The sequence below is a fragment of the Chelmon rostratus genome, chromosome 14 (assembly GCF_017976325.1).
Source record: "Chelmon rostratus isolate fCheRos1 chromosome 14, fCheRos1.pri, whole genome shotgun sequence".
Taxonomy (NCBI): domain Eukaryota; kingdom Metazoa; phylum Chordata; class Actinopteri; order Chaetodontiformes; family Chaetodontidae; genus Chelmon; species Chelmon rostratus.
In genome coordinates, this window is record NC_055671.1 from 18,488,367 (window position 1) to 18,502,346 (window position 13,980).

Below are 13,980 nucleotides of genomic sequence, written 5' to 3' on the forward strand. Positions count from 1 at the left end.
ATGACAAATGGAAAGTCATTTCAGTTTGTTCCAACATTTCTTTGTTCGTGGGATTAATGCTGTCAGTTTTTCAGGGTTGCAATGTCAACAAACAGCCAAATGTAGCAAAATACGTCTTTGAAACATTTTTCGGCGATCCAAGACAAGAAAGTGTTTGACATGTGACTTTCTTCTGTGGCGTGCAGTGTTTTATTGCCATGTTCATTTTGTTTCTCTGCAGTCAGAAATGATTTGGTTCAGCAGGTTTTTGTCATATGAAGATTAAGCTGTGACCCAAACACTGTCCTTCACAGTCATTTCTCTGTTTAACTCAGTATTTACTATTAAAAAAGGCACAAACTTCAGGCTGTCTCCCCATATTATCACCACAGTATCTTTCTGTCTTTGCTTCGCTCTCCATCCTCGTCCCATCCCCTTTTCTCTGATTCTTCCTCATTATAATCTGTATTTTTACTTCATGTGCTCTTTGCCCTCTGTCCAGGTTACACCCTCCTGCCAGCCGGTAAAGCAGACAACCTGTCAGACTCGAGTCACAGCGAGATCTCCTCCCGCTCCAGTATCTGCTCTGTTGACTCCATGCCAGCACCCGGGCCCGAAGACCGGTGCAACAGCAGCAACAGGACCTGCACTACTACTGCTGCTAGTACTACTACAACACCAGCTGTGGCTGTAGAGAGCACAGCAGCAACGCACGCACACTTCAATGCTGATTACAACCAGCCCAGCACAAGGTAAAGAGAGCATCAGACACAGAGTTTGTTTCTTAAGTGCTTTTGATATTCACAGAGGAATGAACACACAGTTTTTCAGAAAGACACACAAACACTCGGCCATCAGAAACCTTCCCGATGGCCAGCCTGAGCGAAAAGGCGCCACACGTACCCGGTCGGCCACGCCGAGCCGCTCTTCCATTTCCTTTCCCGGCTGGATTCCAATTATGCCCTTTCCTCATTAAAACTGTGAAAACAGGAAGCCGTAAAACACAGCAGGTTTTTATTAGCATCCCACATTTACTGCCCTCCTCTCTCCTCCCTTTCTCCGTTAACAACATATCGCTTTTCACGCAGGCGGCTTTTTAATCTGCCCGAGTAAACAGCACACCTTTTTTTATTGTCTGCTGTTTGTTTATTGTTCCTACATGATCAGGCCATTCTGTCTCACAAAGTGGAGGCTATAAAATACCGCCGGACGCAATAATCTGTCTGCTTGTCTGATATTATATTACCTCGGCAGCCTTGCCGTATAACGGCGGCCTGTTTTATGAAATATGGCTCGGTTTCATTGAGTGGCTTGTTTGTCCAGTAAACGCGTGTCAGTGAATCAGACTGCTGCTCTACGGACAGCAGCTGAGGAGAAAAACTTTGTCAAACTGTTTTCTTGTTGTTGTGTTTTTTTGAAGCCGGACATTGATCCAGCAGGAAACTCTGTCAGATTTTTGTGATCTTTGTGTACAGATGAGAGATAAACTGTGATGGCTGAACGTTCACGGTGAGCGTGTTTAACAGGTGAAACAAACAAAAAAAAATCTGGCGACATTTTGTTTAGAAGATTGTGCCGAGGGATCATTTGTGTAACATTGAACTTCATTTGTCTTCATTTTTGTTGTTTGACTCTCTGACTCTCATGTCCTCCAGCCAAACACCTTTTATAGTTATTGAACCCCCTCCTGCGCCCTTGTCTCCCTCCTCCGTCTCTTCATTGTCGGTTCATTTCAGTATGACTTACCTCCACCTTTACCGCCACCTCAGCAGCTTTCTATCATCTTGTGCTTCAGATTTTTCTCGTCTTCTAGGTTCTAGGATCAGTGTATATAGAGTACCTCTACTTCTAACAAGTCTGTCTCATGTACTCTCACACTGAACGTACCTCGTATATATACTCCACTGTGCTGCCAGGTCAACAAGTATTATCATTTAGTGTATTAGAAATATAATTTAAGCATAGAAAAGTCATTACAAGTTTTACTTTTTGTTCTTAAAGTATGTTTGACATATGCTTTTAAAAAGTGGACATCTAACTGGATCTCATTAAGTTTATTGAATTTCTCCATTGTGAGATCTGTAAAGTCTGATCTAATCTAAGTTCTACTTAAATGTATTGAAGATGAATATTCCAATTCTGCAGTACTTAACGAGGTATTTCAAAACATTGTGCCAATTTAGCAACTATTTACACTTAAAGTTTACTCAAGTATTACTCAAGTATTACACAAGTGGTACTCAAGGACTACTTGAGTACACTTGGTGGCTTGAAGGTGACAAAACTAGCATTAACAGCTGGTGTATTTATTCACAACACTCTTAATCATGTAAAGACACCACAAAAATTAGATCAGCTGGTGATTGATTTGATATCTGGGTAACTATATGCATTGAATCATGATTACTGTTCCTTCATCCTCATTGACTGAAACTGTTAGATTTGGATTTGTGATGGTTGTTGACACGTTTACCTTTATACACCTTTTGTTTGTTTTCATGAACTTTTATTGGTGTGATGTCTGAAAGATTTTTCTACAGAACTTTATTTTTTTTGCTTTTCAATTTCACAACAAAACTTGAACAAGAAACACGACAAACCCTGATGTGTTGAACAGATGCTGTATATAACAACCAATCAGGCAACAACAACTGCTCTGACAGCTGGAGAGCTCAGTGAGCGTACGCCTGACCTCAACGTGTTTCATCTATCCTCTGATTGGATGATTTTTCCAGTACCAAGCATTTATATTTGTGGTGTTGTGATGTTTATCCTTTTACTGGAGGAAGGTTGTGTTGCTCATGAATTAACACTGGTGTAAATATGCTGCAGTTTGAATAACTGTATATTTGCACCTGTTAATGATTCTCTCCCTTTTATCGACAGTAGTTCCTCGTCATTGGCTCGAGGATACGTAACGCGAGCCCCCACCTTCACCTCCTCCACCTCCACAGAGGAGCTGACCCAGGACCACACCTCTCTGGACTCCGTGGCCGACAGCGGCCGCGGCAGCTGGACGTCCTGCTCCTCCAACTCCCACGACTCCTTCCAGAGCCTGCCCGCCTCCTCCTGCCGGCCCTGGGATCACGGCATCCACGGCCATCCGCTCTCCCTCCCGCACACGCACCTGGCCGGCTTCAAGCACACGCAGCTCGCCGGGCCCATAGCCGAGGTCGAGGCCGCCGCTCAGGCGTGGGCGAACGAGGACGCCGGCGCCAAGCAGCACTCCAGAAACTCCAGCTCGGACCTGTCCAATCAGTCGCGGCAGAGCTGGGCCTCGTCCAGCTCGCTGTCGGACACCTACGAGGGGAATTACGGGACGATAAAGAGGCGAAACACCTCGGAGCACCCCTCCTCGCCGACCAACGAGGAAGGAGGGCAAAGCACAGACCCTGTCTACAAAACGGTGACGTCAAGCACAGAGAAGGGCCTGATAGGTGAGGGGTCGGGTTGCGAGTTTGATTCCCTGTAAGCGCAGTGTGACAGCGGTCAGCTCTGTCGCTACGTGTGTGGGCGCCTGTTGAGGGGTGTGTGGTTGTCTGGATAGTTACAGTAAATGAAGTGTGCTGTTGTTTTAGGTGAATTACTGCAGTTTTTCTTTGCTCGACTTGCTGTTTCGGTCTAATGACCAACTGGCAAAGGCTGCACCTCGATTTTGGGCTAAAGATCCCTCACAGATCTCATTCTTGTTGCTGTTAGCGCTCCATCTGACACGAGTTCTGCAGCATCCTCATCAGCCAGAGTGTAAATTTGTCTTTTGGATCCCCCGCTGTAGCTTCATGTTAAGACCATGCAGTTTCTCGTTGTAGAGGAGGAGTTAAAACAGCTTTATGTCCACCGCCAAAACAGCTAGTCAGTTAATCTATTCATAGATCAACAGAACATCAATTGAGAAACATTTTGATAATCGATCAGTCGTTTAAGTCGATCATTCTCTGCTTCCGCCTTCTCAAATGTGAGAATTTGCTTGTTTTTCATCACTTAAATGAAACATCTTTAGGTTTTGGACCGTTGATCAGACAAAACAAGCTGTTTCAGTCTTTTCTGAACCAAACGATTGATCGATTCATCTGGTGAATAACTAACAGATTATTCTGTAGTGTCAGTGATCATTAGCTGCAGCTCTAGTTCTGTCTGTATCCGCCGCAGCCATCCATCTCATTGGTTATATATTTTTTTTTTGCTGCATGCACAGTTGTTTATTGTGTTCGTGAAACATCACATTGATTTAATTTTTCCATTATTTTCTTTTGTTTCTTCCCTCCTCGCACTACTTTTCTTCTTTTACGACAACTTCTTCGCCCCCGTCGCTCCTCATCCCTCACCCCCCTCCTTCTTCGCTGCACCCCTCCTTTCTTTTGATCTGCACCTCCATCCAGTGTACTGTGTCACCTCCCCCGCCAAGGATGAGCGTTACCGAGCTCCCCCTCCCACCCCTCCAGGCTACCAGGGTCTGGCTCTGGGGGATCTCGGCCTCACAGACGGAGTTGTAGGTGGGCCAGGAGGCGCCCTCCCCCGGCCTCCTCACCTCAGACCTCCAGACTACAGCGTGGCCCTGCAGAGGAGCAAACTCCTGCAGAGCCCCGGAGCGGCCGGCGGTCTGGCTGAGGCGCGGAGGCTGGCCGCTAACCATCACCTCCACCAAAAAGAGGCCCGGACGGCCGGCTCCACGCAGGGCCACTCCAGACCGCCCAGCATCTGCCTCCCAACACAGGAGCTGGATGACAGTGAGGATGGTACGTCCCACAGGATGGAGAAATGAGGAAGCAGCACTCTGAATCTCTATAAGTGTCTAAACAAAGTACTGGTTCCCTTCCTAAACAGATCGTTTTATTCAAAGTTCATATGCACAATAGTTTGCAGGTTGACAAGTCTTAGTGGTCAAGATGGTGCTATTACAGGATGTAGTTTACAGAAAATACAATCCAGTCAGGATTAATTCATATTAACAGACACATTCATATGTTTTTGTTTTGCTTTCACCTCAGCAAGTTCATTTCCAAGAGCCAGATTCCTTTCTGACGTCTAAATAAAAGAAATAAAAAAGAGAAATAAAAGAGAAAGATGTCCTTTATTAGTGAAAATGGTCAACTTGCCCCTTAAAGTTGAGAATGTTATTACTCTCTGAGAGTTTCATGCAATAACCTCAGTGATTATCGTCACTGGTTTTTATATTGCAAAAAACTAAATAAAGCCAGTAAAACATTTAACATGATTAAAAAATAACAATAATAGAGACATTTATAGTTTAATTGCAGTGCATTCCCTCTGCAGTTATTTTCTTTGGACATTTTTAAATGAAGTCTGGTGCATAAGAGTTCATCAGCCGCCTGTTTCTTTGCATCTTTCTCTTCGCTTTCTGTCACCGTTTGATTTTCTGACCTGTGCTCATCACACATTAATCTTGTTTTCTGTAAAACACAGTGATGATATTTTGCAGAACCTTTAGCTGCAAGGAGACATGAAATCTGGTCATAAATCAGTTTAAACTGATTTTCTTCATCATGCTCATCAGAAAGAGCAAAGTGTTTTTTTGTTGTCTTCTGAATTACGATACGCAGTTAGTCCGTACTGGTGTGTAATCATACTTTCATACTTCAGCTGATATGATGGTGAAACGTATTAAACTGGATTCAATTTGGTATTAATAGTGGTGTTTGTATGGTAATAATGGTATAATAATAATATAATAATAATGGTCTTTAATAATCAAAATCTGAACCTTGTGAACCCTGCAGAAACCTTGTAAAAAACCAGTCGACTCGCTGCTAAACGCTGTCCTCTCTTCTCGTTCCAGATGAACAGGTGTCGGCGGTGTAGAGGCGGCGACGTCACGCTCTCGCACGCACATATTCTCACACACGGACCAAGTCGTGGCGGTCAGGCTTTGGACTAAACTAGCAGCCTGCCGTCACCACGGATCAGAGCACATTCTACCGAACCCCTCCCACGACCCTGTGTGACATCACCACGGACCATAATGCACCCGCGGACCAGAGCACTGGGTCACGTGACCTCTCTCCCCTCCCAGGACTTGTACAATCATCTCTTTTTAAACCCATTTCACAAAACAAAGAAGAAAGATTTTAGATACTTTAAAAAAAACAAGAACTCTTGAACAGTGTAGGAAAAGGCGGTGTGATGGAGCCACATCGCGTCGGATGGACGTTAAAAATAAGGACAAATAAAGAAGGAAAGAGCGACGAGAAGAAGTCGCCTCCTTGGAAATAGACCACCATGTACCTCCATTTTGCGCTCCAAGCTAGTCTAAAGGTGTTTCTTGTTGTTTTTTACAGTTTTAACATGTTGTACAGTGATTTTTTTATATATAAAAACTGATTTTTTTTCTTTTTATTTGCTTCTCTGTGCGTTACAGCATTTTTATGTGAGAATAGAGAGGAGGAGCGGACAAAGGGATGGAGAGTCAGGAGGATTACGACGAGCATTAGCTCGTGGGGGATTCTTTGCTTGTCTGTTTTGCAGTTTGCTGTCAGCTAAAAGAAGATGAATGTAGATAAACAAGAAAAAACTTCTTTTCTTTTTTTAAGGGGCTTCGTGGGCCTCTATCCAGCCCTGGCACTGATGATGTACATTTACATAAGCAAGTTCCCACACAAACAAACCAAATGCACACAGAAAACAGCTACAAAACCAACTGTTAATCCCAACGCTTACACTTTTGACTGCATCTGAGGTCAGGAAGGCCCTCCGCATATTTACTAAAAGAAAAACTCCTCAAGTGACAGAGAGCGCACGTCTGTTTGTGTTTACCACTTATTGAGCTTTGTTAAAAAGAAAAAAGAAAGACGAGCAGCATCTCGCAGGCAGTCGTGTGTCTTCGTCCCGCGCTCTCCGCCACCTCGGCCGCCTCGCTTATTGCTCGTCTCAGCCTGACGCGAGGTACTTTAGCGGCATGCTGCCTCCTGGATGTTCTATAAAAACTGTATTATAACTTGTTTTTAATGAGCTGAAGAACAAAATGCCTCGCTGCTTCCTGTAGAGTAAAACGCCCGTCGTTATTCTATCGCAGCAGCTATAATAAAACGATAAATTAGCACTGTGTGGTCACACGACGTGCATGCATACAGACACACACACACAAACACACACACGATAATCTTAGTGTGCATAAAGACAAAGGACAGTGTTTACACCGACGCTCACACGTTTTGTTTACAGTGTTTATTAGACTAGTTGTCTATTGAATTACAAGCTGAGATGTTAAAGTATGATTCTCCAGGTTCATATGACCTTGTAAATTTGTTTATAACGCAACAGGAAAAAGAGATGCAGCATAAAAACGTTGACTGTGTGCTCGCAGTGTACCTCTCATATCGGTTTTTGCTTCTTATTTAAAAAGAACGAGCCGCAGAACAAGTGGACAGATGATGTATTTTAGGGCCTGGCTTGCATCTCCATTCCATGTTCATAGTAGATATTGTAGAATATTTAAAGGATTTGCTTGAGAAATTGTTTATTTGTATTGAAAACAGAAGCAAATTTGTACATTCTGAGTAATGTTTTTGGAAACGGGAAATTGTTTTTAATTGTGTTTATCTGCAGTGCAGCAGGGGTGTTAACTGGAATTAGACGCTCTCTTCTTCTGCTTTCTGTCTCGCGCTCTGTGATGCTTCTTTCGTATTGTTTTGCCACACAAAGACTTGAAATGATTGATGCTAATATATACATGGCATATATATGAATTTATACATATATTTTTGTTGTTTCTTTGCCATAAATTAATGTATAGATGAGAGAAGAGAGTCCTCTATAAAGGCTATTTTTGAATATTTTGTTATAAGAAACAATCCGAGGTTGTGATTGCCCTGCTTCTGTCCGCGGGCAGGAGTCTTTTAAGGAATTAGTTCTTGCCGTTGTTCATGACTTGTTTTCTCCCCTCACACTCTGTTGTTGGTGCCATTTCTGCTCTGTCTATAGCTGTAATTGCTGCTGTGTTTTGGGAAATGACTGCGTGTGTGTGCGTGTGTGTGTTGTGAAATTATATTTGCGAGGTTGGGATCAACACAGTGGTTTTTTAAAAATATCCCATTTTGTTGCAGTCTGGGCTTGTAGCACATAGAGAAAGGCTCAGAAGTCATTTTCAATAAAAGCCCTGCTCAGTTTGCAGCTCTGATTGCTCCTGCCTGCAGAGACGTGGGGCCCTCGTGGGTCTCCTGCCATCAGTTTCATGGCACAAGGCGAGTTCTTTCAGACTCGGGCTGAGTGATTGAAAGGAGTTTTTTGATGCTGTAATGTCTGTTTGAATTGAACAGAACAAGCCCTGCCTCGATGCCACGTCTCGTACAGTCCCCCTGCCTTTCTCTCCACCCTGTTGGATTTCACTGTATCCACTGTGACCCTCACCCTCGTCCCTTTTTTCCCTTTTACAACAGTCTCCATAGTCGAAGCTTCTAAACAGAGTGAGAGTCAGAAACTGACAGTTCCTCTTTTTCTTTTTTGCACAACTGTATTCCTCAGATTTTTAACCAGAAATCAGTATTAATCTTCTGCATGGGTGATTTAGAAAATAGCAGCACATAAGAGTTCAAAGATCTGCTTTTAAATGTTGGATTGAGAGCTGAGCATCAGGCAGCAGTTTTGTGTGAAGGTTATTTTATTCCTCACGTGAGCTCGATAAGGCCTCCAAGACAAGATGCTACATTTTTATTTGTTTTTGTTTATTTTTTTTTCCTTTCAGGGCTGAATTTCATGTAGCAGCAACCCCCTCTTCTCCCGCTCCACGTACACTCGGTATGTTTTCACGGAGGACCTGGCAGTGAGCAGCTCTTGGCACTGTGAACACAACATGTCAGTGTTTTGAACAACTTAAAACTGGAGAGGATTAACGTCGCCTCTCTCACAGCTCGAGGAAAATCTCTGGCTGATTGTAATTTAGCCCCCTCGTGTCCTGCCATGTTAACCTGGAATGCAATAAGAGAGAAGTTGTGAATGTGTTTTACGTAGACATCTTTTGGCATTACAGCAGAAATGCACAACAATAAGCTTAAAAGTGGTGAGCGTGCTGCACAATCTGTACAAAGAGGTATTAACTTGGTCTGTGGCTTAAAGTTTGCTTTCGTCTCACACTTCTCATGGCTGTTGTAACTTATGTCTTTTAGAAAGACAACATGAACTTGCTCGTACGCTTTTTATGTATTTTTTACGAGTGATTGTAAATAGTTGTTATATTTTTGTTTAAGAGAATGTTTAAAAAGGAAAAAAATACCTTTTATTTCTCCAAGTCTACTGATATGAATTTGGACAATGAATAAAATGTTAAGCAGAAATGATTCTGTGTCTTTATTCACAGCTCATACTAGTTTTTTCATAAGAGTCAAGCTCACCAGATGTTTCTAGCCAAAAAACATAAAAAATTGTTTAACTTGGAGCCAAATGTCCTTGTGCAAGTATTTAGGTTCAAAATGTCCAACGCTTTTCTTTGTGACCGAATACCTGCAACACTGATGGCAATCCCATCATCATACCTGCTAAATATCAGCATGTTAGCATGCTAGCATTAGCATTTAGCTCAAAGCATCAACCTCACAGATCTGCCTGCATGGCTGTAGACTGTTGTTTGTTGCATACAGTTGTTATATTGAACAAATCTGGAAACACTGTCAGTGCATTTCACTTACTCCTACAATGTCTGCTGCTTGTAACTAATCCTGTCTTTATGGTTTTATTGTATCGGGTTTCGTGCAGATAAGTGGTTAAGGTTAAGGAAAGAGTCTGGTCTTGGTTAAATATGAAAAAGTCAACTTTCACTTGAAGTATGAGACAGGATGAGATGACTTTGTCAATGTCTAACCAAAATCTTTCCTTAACCTTAAGCAGGTAATGAGTAAACAGTGAGCAAACGCTGCTTCACAGGCCATAAGGATGGGAACCACTGCCCAGATCTACCCAGACCTGCAGGTCTTCAGGGTGTCTGGTGGTTTAACAACAGGAGTAAAGTGACAGTGGCAATACAAATTGAAGACACAGAGGGATTGAATCATGCCTGTAAGCATGGTTTGATTCTTTGCATGTCATTAAAACATCATTAGGTTAAATCAGGCTAAATCAGTCACATGTATCCCAGTTTGAAGCTAAATGTCTTGTTTTGTGTTGACCTGAAACTAACAGGAGGTTTTGTGACCTCAGTGTTTCCATTTTGTCAGGACAAACACAGCCAGTTTTGTGGTGTAATATCCACCTTCTGACACTTTTGACCAGTAAATCTTCACACAAAAACAGAAGGCATCTAATCTCCCCCTGTACTGTTCAGACGTCCTCATCCTCGTCCTTGCTGTCTCTCCGCCTTCTGCTGCATCCAGCTCTGTATCAGACCTGATCAGAGCCGGCGAGCGTCACGCTGTGCTCAAGGTCAGGCTCCTTTTATTACTCATTAAAGGTTTACTGTCACACAGAGGGGCAGGAAGTCATGCTGGTTGCTCTGTCTAAGTGTGTGTGAGGGGGAGAACACACCAGTCTGTGTGTCGGTATGCTGGATTTCTACTGTAGATGCATGTGTGCAGGCTGAAGCAAGCACAAGAAGTGACTGTGAACCACTATGAAGCTTTTTTACATGACGATGGGCTTCTCAGTGTTACATACTGGACAAGCATAAACCCATAATAGTAACATTAAAAGGGTAAATTCACCCTCTCTGAGCTGCATGAGAGACTAACCAGGGAATAAGGAATATGTTTGCAGATGGGTGTAGAAGATCAGGTGACTTTGCTGATGCAGGGTGAGTGAAGCTGGAGACAGTCTGAGGCTTTAGGGGTCTTCCTCAGCACAGCAGATCTGTTCTCAGGCCCAAGGATGACCTTCAGTGTTTAGTTTGCCAACACGGGTGGGCCGTGCTGTGGATGAAATCCTAAGTTATCTTGAAAAGCTCCGGGAAAAATAATTTAATGATTTTGTCAAAGAACAAAACAAAACAAAAAAAAAAAAACATTTTTTAATTCAGCTTAATTCAACACAACTCTATTCATCCTTATGAGGGCAATAGTAGGCAGCAGCTTGACACCTAGATCAACAGATGTACTGTACATGGTTTATAGGAAGAAAGAAAAAATACTGTTAATCATTAAACTAAGAACACTCAAAGGCTAGAAGCTTTCAGGAAAACTACTTTAGAACTGCAATAGATACATTAAAGGTGCACTAAGCGACTACAGAGAAAGATAATTGATTCTTGAGCCTCATTCAGATCATCAAATATCAATATTCTGGGTTTCTTGGGTCATTAAATATTAGAATATAATCTACGTTTTGGGTATTTGATGACCTGAGAATAAGACTGTTCAACAAACTTTATCCAGAATCACTGCAGCTGCACCTTTAATAAAATAATAAAATCTAAACAGCAATCTTAAAAGATACATAATGAGTACAAAAATATATGAAAAACCTTTCAAAACATTCAAAAAAGAACAAAAAACACTATGAGGAACTAACTAACTAATATCACCACACATTCAGCCATGCAGGTTTTCAGATATCATATAAGAAAATAAGATTTCTGTCCTCAGAGTGTCCCTGAGGGGGCGACAGAAGCTATCACCCTGATCTTTGGGTGGGTGTGAACCTTTTTCAGCGGACCAGAAAAGCTTTGAGAACCACTCTGCTCTCAATAATCCACAGGAAACACAAAGCAGTTTCAGTAAATCCAGTGAAAATGTCCACATTTAATGTTTTTAATGAAATTAAAACAATCAAATAAGACCAGCCACATCCAGGACAAGACACGTTCCAGAAAGTCGTTTAGTAAACTTTTTGCTCGATCTGACTTCGACACCATCTCAAGTGCTTCTTAAAGACTCTGCGTTCTTTTGCTGCCATAAAGTTAGAAGCATGTGTAATGGACACGGGTCAGGGTGGTGCAGGGGTGAGGGTGGTGGTGGTGGCGTAGCGGGGAGGGATGTTAACCAGCATGTTCAAAGAGCTGGTCCATCCACTTCAGAGAGAATCTTCCAGAACGATGAGAGAAGCGAAAGTTCAGCTCCGAGTGGGATTCGATTGGAAACGAGTGGGTGAAATTACACGCAGCTTCAATTATACATCACAAAGGGCGAAAGAGCCCCACTGGATGGCAGGAGAGGAAATGTGGAAAAACGGGAACGCTCAGGTCTTGTAATATGTGCGGCCTGTATGCACCCGTGTGTGTGTGTGTGTGTGTGTGTCGGTGTGTGTGTCACACCTCTCCTCTGTTTTGACTTTGAAGTTGTGACTTTGTCGGGAGCAGAAGCCGAGAGCAGGAGGTGGGAAAACGGAAACTTTACCACCTGAGGGTTGTGCGCACACACGGGGGTTGGCTTTTAGCATATTCCTGTCTAAATGAAAATTTGTGAAGCAAAACAGTTTGGAAAATATTCTGTCACCTGTACAGTCTCAGCGATGCCCTTGAGCTCACGTATGTGTGAGTGTGCATTTGCTCTCACAGACAGGAAGGAAAAATAAGCTTTCATGTCTTGATTTCTGCATGATCACGTAAATAAGCAACTTAGCTTACTGCTGCTTAACGTCTTTCTCTGTTCTCTTTACGTCTTGTTATTGTTTTGTTTGCATGAAGGACAAGTTTGTTCTCTGGTTCACCAGCAATTTAATCTTCCTGCACTTCCATCAAAGTTAAAAAAGAAAACTGCTAATAAAAATCAAAGCAACTGGAGTGATGCAGTGTCCATCATTTCCTGTCACCTCAGTTCTGACCTTTGTCTTATAGAAGGAAAAATCCTAACTTTTCACCAAGCTCAAAAAACACTACACTTCCCATAATGCAACTCTTTTGGGATGCTGTCAAAAGTTGATTATTGTGAGTTGGTATTCCTGACTTTCCAGCTAACTGAGTCCTAGTGCATGTACTCAGCAAAACATGGACGCCCGCTGCAAACCGAAGTGTCTGACCTTCACAAGCATGTTAGCATGTTACCATTAGACCGGAGGAGTCAGCTCACAAAAGATTTCTATCAAGCACAAATCTGCTGACTGGAAATTTGGAGTGACGCTACAGCATGTCTCATGAATCACGACCATATTGCCATGACATCAGTTGCTTTTATTTGGACAATCTATTTCGAGTTGAATGGCCGTTCCGCTTTTCAGCGTCGAAGGTTGTCTTTTTGAGTTCAGCAGTAGACCTTCCCTGCATGCTCAGTCGGGTTGTGCTAGAAAAGAACAATGATGGTAGGAAAAGGTTTTTGTAGCTCCGATCGGCCACGAAACATAATTGTTTAAATATGGCGGGAAAAGCACACGCTGTTGTAGAACGCATTCGGCCGGGTGCAGATACTTCCTGGAGTCTTATAATCACTGTGAGTTATGTTTCTAATCTGTTTGCACATAGATGCTGTGTGTAAATAGGTGAACTTTAGAAGTGTTGGTGGGTTTATTTTTGAAGTTTTTGGACACAGCCAGGCTAGCTGTTTCTCCTGCTTCCACTCTTTATTCTAAGCTAAGCTAAGAACCTCCATGTAGCTCTCTGCAAGAAAACAAGTGTATATCCCAATATGTTGAACTACTGCTTTGAAATATTTGTCTTCTATAAGTGCAAAGTGAGATATCTGGGTGATGCCGCTTGAGTAAGGCTCAGTGGTTCATCCATGTTTGACTACATGAATGCACATAAGTGTGTTTGGATTATTTCTTCGCAAACTGGCTGCACACTTTGTTTCAATGGTGTGATATTTTGGGGGTGTTTTTGCTCTGTAAAGCAGTGGCATTAACTGGGGGGACGCCATGACTTTAAGTTTCAGGCCTCCTCTCTGTTCAGGTCTAAGGCCAATCAGTGATTAACGAGGCCGTCTGAGGACAGGTGACGTCCAGCAGAGTCGTTACTGCAGTTCATCTTCTCGTTCTTCACCTGCTCTGCCACGCGTCACGTACGGTCGCTGCAGCCCTTTTTCACCACACCTGCGGTTCTTCAGCCAGAGTCACATTAAACATGTTGAGGTTTTAACTTTTAAGGACTGCACTGACAAAACAGTTCACCCAAACTGACTATGAAGTCTGCTA

The 13,980-nt window shown here is 42.8% G+C and overlaps 1 protein-coding gene across 7 annotated transcripts in view; it reads left to right on the forward strand.

Annotated features, from left to right (window-relative positions):
• Window positions 1–6,075, forward strand: part of LOC121616824 (rap guanine nucleotide exchange factor 6-like) — a 147,009-nt gene extending 140,934 nt beyond the window's left edge. For 4 of the 7 annotated variants that reach the window (XM_041951638.1, XM_041951640.1, XM_041951634.1 and 1 more), the window contains 3 exons: window positions 482–731; window positions 2,866–3,416; window positions 4,359–4,741. In XM_041951638.1, coding sequence (XP_041807572.1) covers window positions 482–731; window positions 2,866–3,416; window positions 4,359–4,741 — 1,184 coding nt within the window. Of the gene's footprint in view, window positions 1–481; window positions 732–2,865; window positions 3,417–4,358; window positions 4,742–5,776 lie in introns of those variants that run through there. The other 3 variants (XM_041951635.1, XM_041951637.1, XM_041951636.1) reach the window with 2 other exon arrangements.
• Window positions 6,076–13,980: the final 7,905 nt, after the last annotated feature.